Here is an 18,396-nt window from a genome sequence, read left to right on the forward strand (position 1 = left end):
GAAGTGCACCTGTTGTTAATTCATGAACACCAATACAGCTGAAATTGATTAATGAGGCCCTCAGCTGATTAACCAACCAGAAAATTATGAGACATGTTTAATTCAATTCATGCCAGATCCAATAAAAAAGTGTTCCTTTAATTTTTGTGAGCAGTGTATTATTTTGTAATATTTTTATTGGTTTTCACAGTCTAACAGGAAAATAAAACAAACAACAGCATGTTGGTACACAATAAAATAATTCAGGCAATAAAATACAGTCCAGAGCATCATTCACTGAAGTTTGTCCTGTAGAGTAATGTATGCATCTTCTTGTCTTATAAGCGTGTGTCTGATCTAAATGAAGCACTTTACAAAATTCTTTCAGCCACATTTCAAATGAAGGTTTGTCAGACTTCCAGCACATCAACATGACCCTTCTTGCCAGTGGAGTACAGAGTAAAATAACTTGTTCTTTGAACATACCCAACCAGGTTCCATGATTCCAAATATTGCAGTTCCTATCCATGGCATGTGAGAGAAAATCAAAAACAGAGTTCCAAAAAGTTGTTAATTTCTGACATTGAAAAATAGATGTGATAGAGTAGATCACTGGATCCTCCAAACATTTGGCACATAAGTCTGATTTATCCTTATAAATCTTCTTCTGCTTAAATGAAGTCTATGCAGAACCTCAAATTGAATAAAAGCAAGTTTGTCGTTTATTGAACTACTATGAATATTTTTTATGCAAACCTGCCACTCATCCTCCGTCAACTCCACCCCAGACTCATCCTGCCGCTGAATTCTGAAAGTATCTGATGAAGGACTACATAAACCCAAGATAAATTTATAATTTTAGAGATGGCTCCATTGGCATGTGGATGAACAGACATAAAGTAATCCAGAGCCAAGTGCTGGGGAGCAGAATCATATGAAGAAACATTAACCTTGAGAAAATGACGTAGCTGTAAATATCTAAAGAAATGGGAATTTGGGATGTAATGCTTCTCTTTCAGCTGTTGAAAAGATACCAGATAACCAGAGACATAAAGATCTTTAAGAGACAAAATTCCCTTTTCTTGTCATGTCTTAAATCTTCCAAACCAGGTTTGAACGCACAATTATTACACAGTGGGGCGTCCAAATACATTTTTGGAGCTTTTGTTATATTCAAAATCTGAGTCCAACTTTTCAATGAATTTTCAAAAATTTGATTTTTGTTGTACGGCGTATTTTTTATTTTAGTTGGACTATTCAGCAGAGCAGGAAGAGACGTGTGTTTACAGGACCGATGTTCCATCAGTAACCACAAAGGCTCTTTACCCAAGTCAGCACCTAGGATGCATCTACGCCAAAATGAGAAAATATTTAGGTGAATGGCCGTGTAGTAGAAATTGAATTGTGAGAGGCCTAACCCCCCCACCAGCCCTTTCCTTAGAAAGATACTTTTTGGTGATTCTAGAGATTTTTCCTTCCCAGATAAAAGAAGATATAATAGAGTCTAGCTTTTTAAAATGTGTTTGAGGAACTCCGACTGGAATTGATTGAAATATATATCAAAACCTTCGGGAGTGTAATCTTTTTAATTGCAATAATACGGCCTACCATTGACATGGGCAAAGTGTTCCAAAAGACAATGTTATCTTCTAAGAAAACTTTTTTTTTATCCCAATTGAGTTTTAAAGCTGAGACGGTTTGCGTGTAACTGTGATACCCAGACAGTCGAATTTATTTAAGGCAGTTTTGAATGGTAAATTAGGTAAATATTCCAAGTCTATTCCATCAGAGAGAGGCATTAGTTTACTCTTCCTCCAGTTAATTTTATAACCCCAAAATTGGCCATATCTATTTATTAGCTGTAATAGTGGATTGATAGATTTCTTTGGTTTAGATATAACTAGGACCACATCCTCAGCATATGCGGAAAATTTATGTTGGATACTCTCATGAGTGATTGGGAACATTTCTGGACTTTAAGAGTCGGTCCCACTGGCTTTAGGGGCCATATCACGGCTGGAGCACGGAAAAAATGTCATTCCCGTGGTCCAGACGCTGTTAGCAGTGGACTGGTAGTGCAACGGCCGAGATGTGGCCGCGGGATCGACGCGCATTCATGGTGCCAAATTTGGCCGCCGTTACACACGTAAATAATTTTTGAACTGCACAAAAATTTTGACTGCGTCTGGTACAGCGGCACCACTGTGGAGCGAACGCCGGCACACGCGCTTGGACGCCAAAATGTTGCGTTCGTGCACAGATGTAGCACGGCTGTTTCCCCGGGCAGTCTGCGTTTGTACCACTGCTTACAGCATTACATGAGATTAAGCAGTGCTCTGGCAGTGGAGTGGACTCCGGTGTCTGTATCACTGCTCTTCCACAAACATGCATAAAGTTAGCGCGTCTAAGGGCATGTGACGGATTTTCAAACTTTTTTATCCGTGATATGGCCGTCAAATCCTGTGGGACCGGGCCTTAAACGAATATGAGCAGCCAGAGGTTCCAGAACCAAAGCAAAAATAAATGACAAAACAGAAGAACTTAAACTCATGACTAAGAATGAGCCCCCCTCCTCCAGGCGCGCTTACTTGCACGCACCGCGCAACTCTCCTTTTCTCCTCCACTCCCCACCTCCGCCCCGCAGCCAAGTATTTGCATGAATCGTGTTCATAACTTCTCTAAAATGAGCATCTGAACGGATGATTTTGTTTGAATATTTCTTTGACCGTTCAAAAGATTAGATTTGTTTGTAAAAGTCGCATCTCTATACAAACAGGTAGGATGTGTGGGAATCACCTGTTATTCCGTCTGTTCCTCCTTTGCTGCACTAATCCCATCCATTTGGAAAGAGTGGTTCAAAATGCAACTTTTCTCATGTTCCACGCCGCTGGACTGTTTTTAGCGCTCAATCTAATAGAGAGAATCCGGTTGAATTTCAAAATAAAAGATTTCCGACTCAAAAAAAAAAAAAAACTGATTTAAATCACTAGTGTCATTTTCTTTGTAGTTTTCTTTAGTGTAGTTTGTTCTTGTAGCATTTTGACTTATCTATGTCTTGATTTGAATTGTGGTGAAACAGGAGCAGATGATAAAATTGCTGTTTGAAAAATCTCTCTTTTATGATGCAGTGAGTGAAATGGGCGGGGCCTAAGCTTTGATTTTAGACTCAGTAGATTTACTAACCCTTGAGGTTTGAATTTGAGAAATGTCGCTTTAACCCTTAAACACCTGAGGCGTCGTCGGTGACGCTTGAACATAAAACCTTTACGTTCTGTAACTTTTGAATCGTTAACGCGATCAACGTAATGGAAAAAGTCTGTTTAACAACAAACAACTTAATCCGACCACTAACTTTAAGTTGAAAAGCAGCTTTTGTGTTATCATGTTCTATGAAAAACAGCACCAAATTCATAACTTCTTCCAGGTTATGTAAACTTATCCACAACTGTAATTATCACCTGTAATTAATCTTTTGTTGATCTAACCAAATAATTGGTGTGAAAAGCCTCAGTTTGATTTATTTTCATTTAAATCTGGGATTTTGTGGTTTAGTAAAAGTTCAAAATACAATTAAAAAAGTGGCTTTAGGAAGTTTTCGTATACCAGATGTCCAACCTTTAGTTTTACACCACCAGGGTTTTTTTTTAATCTTGAACAATCAAAAACCAAACATCAGGTCCAAAGTGTTCTAATTTAACACATAAAAAACAGAACAATTTTCTAAGTAATCTAACAAATAATCAGCTTCTCCATGAAGCTGCAAAGACTGCTGATGTCTCTTCATATCTGACATAGTTTATACTGTTACAGACAACCTTCAGCTGAGTGTGTGTGTGTGTGCGCACACACTCTGATTGATGTCTGCTAGAAAATGAGCAGCTGATGAAGTGAAGCTGAGGGAGCTGACGGCTCCTCTCATCCATCTGTCATCTCTCCTTCATCATCTTACTCATCTTCCAGCAGCTCCTCTAGTCCTGCAGCTCTCTCCTCCTATTGGCTGCTGTGAAACTTTTTCACTGAAGCCCTGCCTCTTAGGTGTGTTTTTGCTCCAGAGGTGTGAAGCCCTCTGCAGGTTGGGTCCGTCTCCTGGAGGCTGCAGAAGTTGTGAGATGTTTGAACTCTTGATTCGCCGTGGAGCTGAACTGACACTGTGCTGCTCTGCAGGGTCGGCGGGGACAGCTGGGCGGCTCTGCGACCGGATGTCCCGCGGCATGGACGGCTGCGAGGTCATGTGCTGCGGCAGAGGCTACGACACGGCTCGCGTCAGCCGCACCACTAAGTGCGAGTGCAAGTTCCACTGGTGCTGCGCCGTCCACTGCCGCGACTGCCACCAGCAGGTAGACGTGCACACCTGCAAGAGCCAGACATGACCCGACTGCCGCCGCGATGCCCTCACCGCTCCTCCTGCTGAGCGACAGGAGCACTCCTTCAAGAAATCTTCACTTGGTCCTAGATAGTTCTGCTTCAAACGATTATTTTAATAGTCGACTATTCTCAGATTATTTTTACCGAATAGTCGACTAATCGGGTCATGTGCAAACTGGATGTAAAGCACACATCTTAACCATCATTAGCTTTAAACTAATTAAAAACTAGATATATAGCATTACCTGTGATAATGCTGTAAGCTGAATTTGACTGCTGAAGATGCTAGTGCTGATATCACTGAAGCTGATAACCAGATAAAATATTAGTTAAATGCCAAATTAGTCTAAAAAACTTTTGAAAAAAGCCTAAGTTAGCCAAAATATCTAGCATGTAGCTGAAATATTAGCTAAACTCCAAAATTGCCTGAAAAATCTTAAATGTCAAAATAGTTCAAAAAAGCATAATGCCATTACAACTTTCACCTTCACTCTGACTCCATATCATATAAAATTCGTCGACTAATCGTGGCAGCTGTAGTCCTAGAAATACCAAGTGAAGGTTTGGGGTGGAACTCCTTCAAACAGCATGAATGATGTTGAGAAAAGCTCCGCCCCTTCACCTGAGAGTGCTCTAGAAGAGTGCAGACTGTGGAAGCAGCACCTTCAGCCTCAGCATGTTGTGCTCAGCCTTCAGTAGTGAACCTGTTCACCGGCTGTGGCCCCCCCAGGACGCCCTGCTCTCCCCACATGCACCGCTGTAATGCTGCTCCACTCATGGATCAATAAACCTGTGGCTCCAACATCTCACGGACCGCCCCGCCTTCTTGCACAGACCCATCAGCTCCCATACCTAAAGATGACTCAGCAAAACAGCCATCCAGTAGTTTTCTAGAGATTTGAGACATTTTTTCCGAGAAACCGACCCAGCGTGTGCTGCTACAGACTCCAAATGCAGTTCTGTCCGTGGAGGAGTCCAGAACGTGACGAGCTGCTGAACTGGACACTTAGAAGAAAGGAATCCGTCCATCTGCACCAGCAGGAGAAGCTGGGACTCAACGGGACAGCAGAGACCTTTGACCTTTACCAGAATGCATTTCAGCTTCACAAACTGTGCAAATGAGAACGAAATCCTGAACAGCTTTACTTTAAATCTGAGTCAGTATTTCTGCATGTGATGCTCTTTGGTTCCCTCTCCGTTTAGTGCAGAGGCCATTGACTGTATATATGAAAACTGGACTGAGTAGCCACTCCCCCCTGGCGTTTCAAACAGGAAGTACCTGCTGGTTTATAGAATCCAAAATCCCATATTCTTCTATAGAGAAATAAACAGCTGTTATTCATTTTATCGTCAGAATAACCATTTTTGATCTGATACATTTTTTTCAAAGTTATAAACTGACCAATCAGAAGCCTCACTAAAGGTTTTTGGTGTCCGGTCAAACATTTTAAACGTCTGACTCTACCAAGCTTGCTGTCAGTGGTAGGGGCGTGGCCTTCTAAAAAGCTCAGTCTTGATTGGTGAGTGGTCGCCATAGAAACTATGACTCGGCCCAATCGCTGCTTATTGACGTCCGTGTGGTCAAAACAATGATGAAATAATTGACTTTGATTTGAGCCGAGACTAATGGATGCGGTGACTCGGTCCAGTTCTCATATACAGTCATTGGTTGAAGCTGAAGTCTTCAGTTAGAATGTGGGGAATGTTCTCTCTGAACGTCACAGGAATGAAAGCGGGAAGAAGCCGACTTGCAACAATACACAAAAAAAGTCCTTTATTGTTTTTGTTTTGCTTTCATTTTTTTCTCTTTTTCCGGTTTTTATTTATGGCAATTGATCACTTGTTTTGTACAACAAAAGAACAGCTGGAACAGATCGAAAACCCCAAAATGCAAACATATCAAATAAAGTCTGAAGCAGTTCTGTGTGAGAGCGTCTCCTCCCGTCAGCTGGACTCCGTGTTCTTGGCACAAAGGCGTGTCCGTCCGGTTCAGAACGGGCTCTGGGGAACCGCTCCAGCTGACTGAGTCCATGTGGAGGTCTGCTTTGGGTGCTGGTCCAGGATCAGAGTCTGATCTGGGGTCAGATGCGAGTGAGTTGGTGCCAAAGGCTGGACGGCAGGATGCTCTCCACTTTCTCCATGATAAAGTTCAGAGGAGCGAAGAGCGTGCTGAGGAACTGCAGGGACAAAGAGAGAGGCATCAGAAAGGAACCGTCTCCGCCCACATCGCCACAGCAGGTCCACAGGAACCAGCTGATGTCTGAGCCGGCAGCAGCACAGAGGCTGGAACCTTCTGAGGGGGGTCTGAAAACATGAAGATCGCTACCCCAAATCCACCTGACCCCCCGTCAGCATCACAGCTAGAGCTGAAAGAATGTTCATTCCAGAGTTGAGTCAAATCTTCTTCTGGATTTGGATCGTTTCATCTAAAATTCTTTGATATTCAGGCTTTGCTGCTGCAGAGCAATGAAGGAAAATCTGGTAACTTTTGCAGAAACACATTTGTTTTTGTTGAGTTGTGTTGTTTTTTTTGTACAATCAATACAGACACATCAAAGGTCTGAAAATCTTTTCTTCAGAGTTGAGATAAAAACTGACAAAAACTGAAGACCGGCGCCCTCCAGGGGCCAACAGACGCAACTAAAAAGATCATTTAAGACCCACTGATGAAAATGGAGTTTTTAACATGTTCTGATGTACAGCTATAAAGAAAATTAAGCTTAAAATAGCTTTTCTTAGTATCTGTTTATTCAAATTGTTGTTAATCAGGTGCAGATAAAATTTGTCTTTAGAAAAACATCATATTTGTGATGTAAAAATACGGACCAAAAGCTCACTGCTCTGAACTATCAGGGAAGGGAAGGGGGGCGGGGCTGCTCTATGTCAATGTACCCGCCCACAACTCAGAAGTGAATTTCTAATGAACTCCTGCCTCTCTGCAGGAAAATATGTCCTAGAAAACGACAAAGGTTATTTACATTTTGTCTATAATAATTATTTTAGACGATCAGAGTGGGAAACGGAGCAAAGAGAAGATCATGAGAGCAGAAAGTCCATGCAGAAGAGTCCAAAGCCGTGTCCGTGTGCGGGAGAGTACTCACAGCTTTAGCGAACACTCCCATCAGCTCAGGGAACTGGTGTGTGAGCAGAGCCAGCATGGCGGTGAAGGAGCAGAGGCCGGCGGTGAAGAGGATGAAGAAGGGCAGCTCCTTCTTGGGGTACACCGACACCTCATGAAACACTGCTTCCACGCGGCACAGGCATACAGACAGTGGAACGTTACTTCACCACACATCTACACTGTGGAGGTGTGCTGTCCGACGGGAGCCTCCGTGAGGCCCGCCGGCTGCTCAGGTGTGTGCTGTGGTGTCTCTTACTGGGTAACAGCTCTCTGTCTGCGGTCTCAGTGCAGATGGGGTAGGGGTAGAACAGGTGACCCTTCTCCAGAGGATATGGAATCATCCTGAAAGCTGAGCACACAAACACAAGCCGTGTTGTTGCGTCATGCTGTGGGAGTGTGGCACTAGCGTGTGCTAAAGGCTACTTACTGCCCTCCCAGGTGCAGTGGAGCAGGTTGAGTGCCCCCTCCACCCTTTTCCAGTGCTGCAGGTGGAAGAAGGCATAGGCGATGGCTTCGCTGTCGCCTCTTTTCAGGATGTGTTCTGGAGGAAGAATCAAGCTCTTCATCTCCAGCAGGTACTGAGGAGGAGCGGAGAACAAACGATGAAGAGCGGGCTCCAAACATCCTCATCATGCTGAGACCGTCCCACAGAACATCTGTTCTGGTTTCCTCTGCAGCTGAGGGTTCAACGCTACACCAACATCTGTCTACCGCCGACTGTATATGGAGAACTGGACTAACTCATTCCAAACGGAGTACCTGCTGGCTCCAAGAAGCCAAAATCCCATAGACTTCTATAGAGAAATGAACAGCTTTTAAGAATAAACATTCTTGATCTGATACATGTTTTAACACCTTTTGATAATCTCCTCATTTTTTTATATTTAATTTATAAACTGACCAATCAGATGCCTCAATAAAAGCAGGTACGTCAAGTGTTCATAATGTTTAACAGAGGGACGCGGACTTCCAACAAGCTCACTTGAAATTGGTGAGAGTGGTTCCCATAGAAACCTCGACTCAGACCAACGTGCTTCAACCACTGTATACAGAGTCACGGCGGCGTCCAAAATGTGAAAAATGGTGACTGAACGGACTTCATTTGGTTGGAGGTGGAAGTACACTAAGCTCAGTCACTCAGTCCAGTTCTCATATACCAGCAGTCTGTGATCTGCAGCTCCAGATCCACGTGTGTCTCTTTTATCTCCATTGTGGCTTCTTGGCCAAACATAAAATAAATCATTGAGACTGCTGACTCAGACATGTCCACTGTCACAGTCAGCAGCTCCCCCTAACCAAAACTACCTAAAGAAAACAAACAAACAAAGCCCACAAACTAAGACTACCAAGATCAAACCCAAACTAAAATAACAAAACCCAGACTGCTGAGGGCAAAGAAGGGGAAAAAGAACAAATATAAATGAAAGAAAAATAAAATAGCATTTTTTAAAGGTAAGAATTACCTAATTATCATGTATTTATTTTAGATTACCGTAGTTATATTTATAAATTGATGTCTGAGGTTCACATAGATGATAAACTATGTAGGTTTTTACATCCTGTTGACCTGAAGACGTCTTGTTTGATCAACTCTACCTCCAGAATGCACAGATTTTATATGGAAAACTTTGGTAAAAAGTTTGATCTTTTATGAGTTAAAAGCACAGATTATCTTATGCTGCACAACATTGTTACTAGCTGCTCAGAGCTGCACTGAGATGATCCTGTTTGGAACAGAGCAGCTTTTATTTTGAAAATAAGTTATTTGAGAGATACTAGGTTCATTTTATACATTTTTACTTTTGTTCGTGCCAAAAAATAGACATAATTCATATTTATTACTAAAAAAAAGGTCATGAACGTAAATCAAAATTTCTTAAAATTTAAAGTAAGATTATACGGCTCCTAGGTTTGGATCAGTAGAAGACGAGCCCAAACAGCTCTTTAGCTGTTTAAGGTTACTGAGCCCTGTCATATACCATATAAGCTAAGGCCCAGGGGCCGGATCCGGCCCTCAGGGTAATCATATCCAGCCCTCCAAATCATTTTACTCTACTGTTATTGATGGCCCGATGTTATCTTGCACTCGTTTCTAACTTGTATAATTTTGACAAAATATATTTTTATGAAGAGTAAAATATTGAAAGTTATTTAAGATTTAAGTTTAATATTCCTGCCTGTTTTTATTCATAGTAATGGTAAAAAGTTACAGTTTTAAAGTTTTAAAAATGTAGTTTTAGTGACTTCAGTTAATGTTTTTCCTGTTCGGCCCACGACCTAAGGTGTGTTTTGGATTTTGGCCCCTGTGGGATTGAGTCATATAGAGTCAATGGTCTGTAGGAGGAGCAGAGCTCCAGAGTTTGTTTGTCCTGGTGCCGGTCCATCGGGTTTGCTCAAAGTCCTGCAGAAACTCACTTTGGGAACGTGCGGGTTGAACTCCACCGCCCTGTGGATGGCTTCAACTGCGTTCATCTCTGCTGTGCTCAAACCCCTTCTGGACGCCGCTTCTGGTGAGAACCTTATCGAACACAGAAAACCCAGAGGGATCAGAACAGGAGAATCTGCTCTCATCTCTGCGGGGGAGGGGATTCATGCACCTAAACTAAAACCTCAGATGCTTCTCATTTCTATTAAACATGCATTTATCGTATTAAAGTATTTGACTGCATTGGGAGCCTGTGTGACGCCAGGGACAATGTTAAGCTCCGCCTACAACCAAAGATGAAAGCATCTCAGATTCCTGAAGCTGCTTCAGGTACGAGAACACAACTGAGGATTAGTGCAAAAGCAGCCGACGTCCAAAGAGTCCTTGCAGTAGTCCCAGATGTTTTTTAGGCCACGGACTGCTTTAAAACAACATTTCCACAGACCAGTATGAAGTGGATGTCCATTTTTTAATTTGCCTCCACTTTGTTTAAAGTTTACCTTCATCCTCTGTAAAATACCTTTATCTGCTTTAAACTGTATTTCTACTCTAGATCTCATGTAGGAACCATTAAACTGTTACATACATTTTCCTTGAACCCATAACTAAAGTAGAAGATTAAAAAAATCAGACTCCAACTTCAGTCTCGTTTTAAGGCACAACGGATAAATCAAAAAAAAAAGTGGCAGGCGCAGCTCTGTCTGCGACCTTTAGGGTTCTAGCTGCAGACGGATTGATCCCAGAACTCAAAGGTCTAACCCATTCCAGAGGGAAAAGGATTTGACAACATTGACTCAAACAGGAACCAAAGAACTAAAGAAGATGCTCGTGTTCCTGGCATCAGTGAGGACCAAACATAAAACAGCAGCAGGAGGCTGAAACTCACTTGTCTGACACCGCCCGGGCTTTGAGTAAAGCTGCTGTGTAACATATTGTTGCAGATTTAGGTAAGCTGATATCTGTGGAGGAGACGAGAAGGACAGGTGAGCAGCAGGTTAGGGGCCCACAGCAGTGACAGTGAAGACAAGCTCAGATTTCAAAGATTTACTGTTTCAAAGTCTGACTAAAGTAAAGGTTTTCTGTCATTTCAGGAAGTCTGGTGAACATTTGACCTCCTGGATACATAAATAAGACCTCTCCTGAAGGAAAGACTAGTTTGTAGCATTAGAACACAAGTTCCTGGAAACTTGTTCTAGTGGAGCTTCTCTGGTTGACGGAACAGTTAGAGAGGACATTAAAAGTAGATGGAGAACATTTACTGGAGACGTTTCCACGTTAGTAAAGCACTAAATCAAAACACCCCTCGAAGAAGCCAATAACCTTACGTTAGGACTGTGTAGTATATCGGTGATTAACATCTATTTCATAATTATAGACCAATATCAGCACTCTCACAATTTTCTAAAATCCTTGAAACATGGTTTGCTTTTAAACTAAAATGTATTTTAGAAAAAAAATGAACTAATTAGTGAAAAACAAAATGGATTTAGGTCACAAAGATCTACAGCTCTAATTGAGCTAACCGAAAAGATTACAACTGTGATAAATAAACAATATACAGTTGGAGTGTTCATTGATTTAAAAAAGCATTTAACACAATTAATCATGATTTACTGTTGTCTAAATGATCTATATATGGGATTAGGGGCCTCCCATTCCAGTGGCTTTAAAGTTAAATGGAGTAAACTCCAACTATCAAAAGGTTACTATCGGAGTTCCACAGGGATCTGTATTAGGTCCCCTTCTTTTAATTTTGTTCATAAATGATATTTGTAAAGTTTCCAAAATAATTCCGTTTCGGTTGTGGGTGGCTCAGTGGGCTAGGTGAAGGGCTGGCACTCAGGAGCCCTGAGTTCGATTCCCAGGGTTGTCCACTGATCCCCACCCAGATTGGGTCCTTAGGCAAGACCCTTGACGCTGCTGCCTAACTGGGTCCCTGTGCCCCTCAAGTACAGGGTTGTGTCAGGAAGGGCATCCGGCGTAAAAACTCTGACAAATCACTGATGCAAAACAGTGGGTGCTGTAATTTTGAGTTTTGAAACCTAAAAACAGAACATTTGAAGCTGAAAATAATTAAGTTTATGTAAGAATAGCAAAAAGATTTGGACATGTTACATTTTTTGGGCCCTACACCAATAAACCATTCATTCCTATCGGTACCAAGCTGCTTTTTTAACGTCAGAATCACTTTTGTTGTTCACCCAAACAGTTGAAGGTTTATCGGAGTTGTTGCTCCTGACATGGTGACGGTCTAGAACATTCCGCTCTCATTCATCCATCATTCATCAGAGCTCCTCACCGTCATACTTTGCCAGAACAGCCTGGACGTCGGCGTAGTTCTGGAGCTCCAGCAGCGACTCCAGCAGGTTCTCATGGATGTTGAACATACTAAGGAGAGGGAACTCCTTCATTAACTGGAAAACACACAACTGTTGTTACATGTAAAACCAGGCAGGAGGAAACACAGAGAAATGAATGTCGTTCTCTGACTGCAGGAGAACGTTGAATCAAAGATGGCGTTCTCTGTCCTCTACTTACATCTCTCATCATTTTTACTGCTTCTCGTGTCCGGCCAAGTTTTCTGGAGCACATGGCCAGTCTTCTTTTTATGTACACCAACACATTGGTGTCTCTTCCTGGTAAAGAAACGACATCTAAACATGGGGCGGCGTCCAGGGCCCGGGGAGGGGGGGGGGGTCATTCACTCACTGTGCTGGGCTTCATACTGTGTGCCGTGGTGCTGCAGCTGCTGGCTGCGCCGGTAGCAGCCTTCACCCGCTTTCAGCGCCTGTTTAAACAGCCGCTCAGCCTCCATGATGGTGGTGGCCTCTTCCTCCGCCAGAAGGATGTACGCTGTTGCACAGCTGCAGAACAGGAGACGGAAACGGGGCGTTGTCTTTACTCTGTTTGAGGAGGCTTCTGTGAACAGCATGAAATCTCAGAGGCAAAAGTAGGTCTGTAATTTGAGGACAGATGTCAGAAAGTCCAGTTTGGATTTGAGATCAGAGGAACAGGTTCCAGCAGAGCAGATCCACTCAGCAGGACCTGCTGCCACACAAGTGTTTGGATGAGTCAGACCTGCGTTTTCCTCTTTTTGAATTCTCTGAAATAAGTCCACTGAGCCCCATAGAAATCTGTCACAAACTCAGATTTAATAAAAATGTCATATGGGGCACTCTAGTGGAGTAAAGCTCCAGTACAGAGTCCCCCAACATTTTTCAGCCCACAGACCAGCCTGTGTGAGGCTGAGGTGGACGTCCTTTTTATTTATTTTTTAAACTCTCAGTTTCTGCTAACTTTTGAGGGTAAAGTTCATTGTTATCCTCTGTTACATATCTGCAGCTGCTTTCAACTTTATTTTTTCCTTTGATTTCATGTGTAAACCAGGGGTCCCCAAACTACGGCCCACGGGCCGGATCAGGCCCGCCTCCACTTTTGGCCTGGCCCTCCACACACTATCAGGAACGCTGATTGAGAACCACATAGAACAGGACTTTTTCTTCCACCCTTCTGAAGTCTGAACTATGATGGAGAGGAGAGAATATTCAATGGTTTAATAGGGATTCACTTTTTCTTTGTTTCTTTATTATTATTAGTTTTCTTACGTACATTTTTTGGACGTCCATAGCTCTTCAGCTCTTTCAGCTATTAAACTATTCAGCTCTTTTAATGTTAGCTTTTTCCACTGTTTTGGCAGTTACAAAGGATTTCTAGGCTATTTTTGGGTTTAGCTAATATTTTAGCTGCATGCTAGCTGTTATGGCTAATTTAGGATTTTTTTCAGTTTTTTAGGCTAACTTGGAGCTTATCTAAAATTTTAGCCTGATGCTAGCTGTTTTTTCTGAATTAGACATTTTACTTTTTTTTGGCCAATTTTGGCATTTAGCTTATATTTCAGCGACATGCTAGCTGTTTTGGCTAATTTAGGATTTTTTTTCTCTTTTTTAGGCTATTTTGGAGTTTAGCTCATATTTTAGCAACATGCTAGCTGTTTCGGCTAATTTAGGATTGTTTTCAGTTTTTTAAGCTAATTTGGCATTTAGCTCAATTAGCTTATATTTTGGTTACATGCTAACTGTTTTGGCTAATTTAGCTTCAGCGTTTTCAGCTATCAACTTCAGCATTTTCAGGTATTAGCACCAGCGTCTTTGGCAGCCAAATTCTGCTCATAGTATTCACACTAGCATTTTAGCAAGTAATGCTATATCTAGATTTTAAAATGTTTTAGTATTATTTTCCCTATGAAGATTACACAAATTAAATTTGGCTGTGTGGCTTTCTGGAAACCCGTATATGTTCGTGTTCAGGCTGTGACTGTTACACTTACACTGACCCCGGCCCCACATCAGAGAAGAAAACGGTAATGTGACCCTCACAGGAAAAAGTTTGGAGACCCCTGATGTAAACCCTTAAAATCTGGCATAGGTTTTCCCTCAACCCATACCAAATAAACAAATCACACGCCAACTGACTTTTAAGGTGCAATGGATAATTAAAAAAGAAAAAAAAATCACTAAAACTGGTGTTTTCTTAATATAATAATGAACAACTTTATTAGCAACATCCTGGTAACAGTAGATAGCCGGTGGATTCATATTTTGCAATATTATCACTGTGTGTGGAAACAACTGTAGTTATAAATCCATATTTGGAGTTGAGACTCCAGGTTTTTGTCAATTCATTTCAGATTTCTTTTATTTTAAAGTCAAAAGTTTGCTCTTTTCTGTCCATCTTATCTGTATGAGTGAGCTTTCTGTGTCAGTCTTGGGGACCAAATGTCCTCCTCAACCCCCTTGTTGTGCGGTGTCCCTCAAGGTTCAATCCTAGTCCCCTTTTTTTCTCTCCCTCAGATTTTAAAATAAACGGTCAAAATGTAGGTCGTGTTTTTTTTCCCTCTGTGGCCCAGGACCAACCCTCCCATGGAGTCGGGTGGGGGACCGCTGGAGTGAGCAGTATTTTGAATGTAATCTTCCTCAGAGATATTCTTCATTGTCAGACAGTAAGAATGAAGTCAGGTCATCTAACCGTTTCTCAAGCAGGTCAACTCTTCAAGGCATTGACGGCATTAAATGGAAATGATGGTAAAATCATGTTGCGTTTTAAAAAAAGTCAAACGTGGCATAAACAACATCTCCACATCAAACAGCCAGAATCTGCAAACACTTTGAAGATGTTATCAGAGAGCTGGAGGCGTGATAACAATCAAAGGACGCCTCTGCAGACGCTCAGAGGGGAAGGCGGTCTGTGGTGAGGACACTTCTGACGCCAAACCCTGAGCAGAAAAGCTGCTGTGATCTGATCTGCTCTCACGCCACATCCTGCTGGCCTGCACGGTCTGTACCCTCAGAGAACCGACAGTTCCTTCACCATCCTGCCTGGTTTACAGAGATTCCTTCTCTCTGCTCAAGCCGACCTCACACACAGAGGCTCAAAGTTTAAAGAAGAAATCAGGTGGCAGAGGACTTTCACTACAAAACACCTCCAGAATTGAGCTTTTTTTTACTCAAAAATACTACAAAATCCCATTTTAATTTAATTTCCTCCATCATCAGGAAAATTCCACAACAACATGTTAAAAACACAGTTTTCATCACAGTGGGTCTATAAAGTGACGAGAAGCCGACCGGTGAAGAGCATCAGACTCACTCTTCCAGCTCCAGAGCTTCATGTGCTGCAGAGATGCGAGCCTGCGGGTTCCTTTCCCTCCACGCCTTCTGCATGACTGCAACGACACAAGTACAGCTTCAACAGCAGCCACAAACTCTGGGATGTCAGAGGTTACACGCGTCTCCTTACTAGCATCTGCAGGCCGAAGGTGGTCTGAGTCGCAGGTGAAGAAGGTCTGGTGGTCTTGTGCTGATAAGTTCATGTCGTAGTACGTTAGCGGCTCTCTACCGGTCACCCACGTATACCTGGATGGAAGGAAGTGGAAGGAAACATGAAGTCTAGGAACCAAGAATGTCTATGGATTAAATCATTGACTGTACATAGAGAGCTGGACTGAGTGACCCCGCCCCCTGGCTTTCCAAAAAGGAAGTATCCACTGGTTCCAAGAAGCCAAAATCCCATAGACTTCTATATTTAATATAAACAGCTGTTCCATTCTATTGGTCAGAATAATCATTCTTGATCTGATATATTTTTACATCTTTTTTATTTTCTTAATACTATTTTTTCTGTAGTTCAAGTTTTTCAGGTTGTAAACTGATCAGCTGCCTCAGCAAAAGTTTTTGTCAAATGTTTGTCTCCAAAGCCTGTTTTCAAGTGGTAGGGGTGTGGCTTTACAACAAGCTCCCTCCTGATTGTCCAGAGTGGTTGCCATAGAAACGTCGACTCAGACCGATAGAACCAATCAGTGATTTTTGACGCCATCTGGTTCTAACATGGCGGCGACCGTATCGCAAAAAATAGTAACTAAATTGAATTCATTTGGTTGAAATCAAAGCCAACTGTTTTCTATGGGTGATGTCACACTCAGTCCAGTTCTCATATACAGTCGATGGAATAAACTCACGGAAACCTAAAGTTGAGGCCGTCCTACGAATGAAAGGTGTGGTTACTCACCGATTATATTCTGCTCCACGAAACAGATTCAGCGGATTTCTCCAAACTTTACATTCTGCAGCAGAGACACAGGAAGCACAGGTCAGGTGATCAGAGGACAGAGTCAACTCTCAGCTGGTTTGGTTCTGGAAAAGACTCACCCTGAACAAAGAAGCAGCTTAGGAGTGAACATTGACAGAAAAGCTGTTTTATGTCAAAAAATGTACAATAAAGTGATTTAAAATCCATGGCTTTGATGAAGTGACATAACATTTAGAAGTGGTTGAATGATTGTTGTGTTCTCCAGGAGCCTCACAGAACCTACAAGTTGTAATTCAACTGTATGGAACCATTTCTATTGTTGCCAAAATAAAACGTCCAACATCTACAGCTTTCATTTATAGGGTGTCAAACTATCGCATCAGTCTTATTTTCAATCCAACTATTGTTGTGTTCTTAAATATATCAAACAGAGGCCCAGCTGTTTACCTGAAAGTTTTATTAGAACTCAGCTGGAACGTCTTACATCGCTCTCATGTCTCATGCACGCCATGCTCCGGCTCGCTGCTGTGCCATTGTCAATAGCTGTGTTTCTATTAATCATATATGCAAAACTTTATTCAAATTCTAGAAATGTCGACAAAACACAATTTTGCAATTATGTCATTTCCATGAACCCTTTAACTATCAAAAAAAAGAAAAAAATCTTACGTTTTTTTTTTCCCTGCTGCTTATTTCCCCTAAATGGACATCGAAGCTTAAAAAATTGAAGGCAAATGTATTCACGTATTTTTCTTTCTAAAAATACTCAGGGGTTCTGTAAAAGTAACTACCTGGTGCGCACCAGTTACTATCCAGACATTTTTTTTAACCTGAATTTTTTTTAAATAAAAATGTTCTGGTTAGTAACGGGTGCACACCAGATAGTAACCGAAGAAAGGAGTTTGTTTTCTAAAAATTGAAGTAAAAAAAAGTTTTTTCTGGTTACTATCTGGTATGCACCAGTTACTAACCAGAAAAAATATTTATTTTTACTTCAATGTTTGGGAAAAAAAAAAAAAAAACATTACTTTTTCTCTCTTAAATGTCCTTTTAGGGCCTCCGTACCGTGGGGAGCAATACACACAATCAATATTTTTTTAAATATGTTTTTTAAAATTTGCACCACCATTTAGTTAAGCAGTTAGTTAAAGGGTTAAATCCGTACAAGGCAAATAAACACAAACCAACTCATGCAATAAATCACTGAAAACAACAGCGATGGATGAGAAGAATTGTTTAAGTAACGAAAAACATGTAATTGGAATATTTATCGATCTAAAAACAGCTTTTGATGCATATTAAATACATTGGAAGGATATGACATTAGGGGATAGTGTTAGACTGGATTAGAAGCTATTTAAGCAACAGGAAACAGAAGGTTGGAAGTGCTTGTTCCCAATGTTTGGACATTGTTTGTGGTGTCCCTCAGGGATCGGTTTTGGGAACAATATTATTTATTATGTAAATCCAATAATTACTTTAAGTTTCCAGTATAGTGCAATTAGTTTTATTTGCTGATGACGTAATGTTTTTGTGATGGAGATGATCTGGTGCAACTCATAGAAGTTGTTATGACAGAGATGGAAAAACTGAAGATGTGGTTTGGTGTAGATAAACTTGGTGTAAAAAGTTTGTTATTTATAATGGTAAAAATGTAAACATTGACACTCACATTAATGGGGTGAAACTTGAAAGAATTTATTCAAATATATTTCTTGAGGTTATAATTTAAGAAAAACTGACCTGGAAAGCTAATATTCGGTATTTATAAACAAAACTGCCCAGAAGTATCTCAGTGTTAAATAAAGCAATTTTGGTGTTTCCAATAGTAAAATGTATTATTGCAAATCCAATTTGCGTAATTTTATAGTTAAAAGAAACACAGTTTATGTATAACTATGTAGTTCTCAACAGAAGTAAC

General features: G+C 41.3%; 2 protein-coding genes across 9 annotated transcripts in view; one reads left to right on the plus strand and one right to left on the minus strand.

Annotated features, from left to right (window-relative positions):
• Positions 1-4,538, plus strand: part of wnt2 (wingless-type MMTV integration site family member 2) — a 28,236-nt gene extending 23,698 nt beyond the window's left edge. The window contains exon 5 of the mRNA XM_024261951.2: positions 4,144-4,538. Within this exon, the coding sequence (XP_024117719.1) occupies positions 4,144-4,349 (206 nt within the window). The 3' untranslated portion in view covers positions 4,350-4,538. The remainder of the gene's footprint in view (positions 1-4,143) is intronic.
• Positions 4,539-6,101: 1,563 nt separating this feature from the next.
• Positions 6,102-18,396, minus strand: part of LOC112139209 (suppressor of tumorigenicity 7 protein homolog) — a 43,707-nt gene continuing 31,412 nt past the window's right edge. For 5 of the 8 annotated variants that reach the window (XM_036212219.1, XM_024261931.2, XM_036212220.1 and 2 more), the window contains 12 exons: positions 16,455-16,509; positions 15,687-15,802; positions 15,537-15,612; positions 12,600-12,754; positions 12,429-12,526; positions 12,190-12,319; positions 10,777-10,849; positions 9,881-9,983; positions 7,893-8,043; positions 7,722-7,814; positions 7,446-7,588; positions 6,102-6,521 (listed from right to left, as the gene is read on the minus strand). In XM_036212219.1, the coding sequence (XP_036068112.1) occupies positions 6,426-6,521; positions 7,446-7,588; positions 7,722-7,814; positions 7,893-8,043; positions 9,881-9,983; positions 10,777-10,849; positions 12,190-12,319; positions 12,429-12,526; positions 12,600-12,754; positions 15,537-15,612; positions 15,687-15,802; positions 16,455-16,509 (1,289 nt within the window). In that variant the 3' untranslated portion in view covers positions 6,102-6,425. The remainder of the gene's footprint in view (positions 6,522-7,445; positions 7,589-7,721; positions 7,815-7,892; positions 8,044-9,880; positions 9,984-10,776; positions 10,850-12,189; positions 12,320-12,428; positions 12,527-12,599; positions 12,755-15,536; positions 15,613-15,686; positions 15,803-16,454; positions 16,510-18,396) is intronic. The other 3 variants (XM_024261939.2, XM_024261938.2, XM_024261932.2) reach the window with 3 other exon arrangements.

The sequence above is a fragment of the Oryzias melastigma genome, linkage group LG6, assembly GCF_002922805.2.
Source record: "Oryzias melastigma strain HK-1 linkage group LG6, ASM292280v2, whole genome shotgun sequence".
Taxonomy (NCBI): Eukaryota; Metazoa; Chordata; class Actinopteri; order Beloniformes; family Adrianichthyidae; genus Oryzias; species Oryzias melastigma.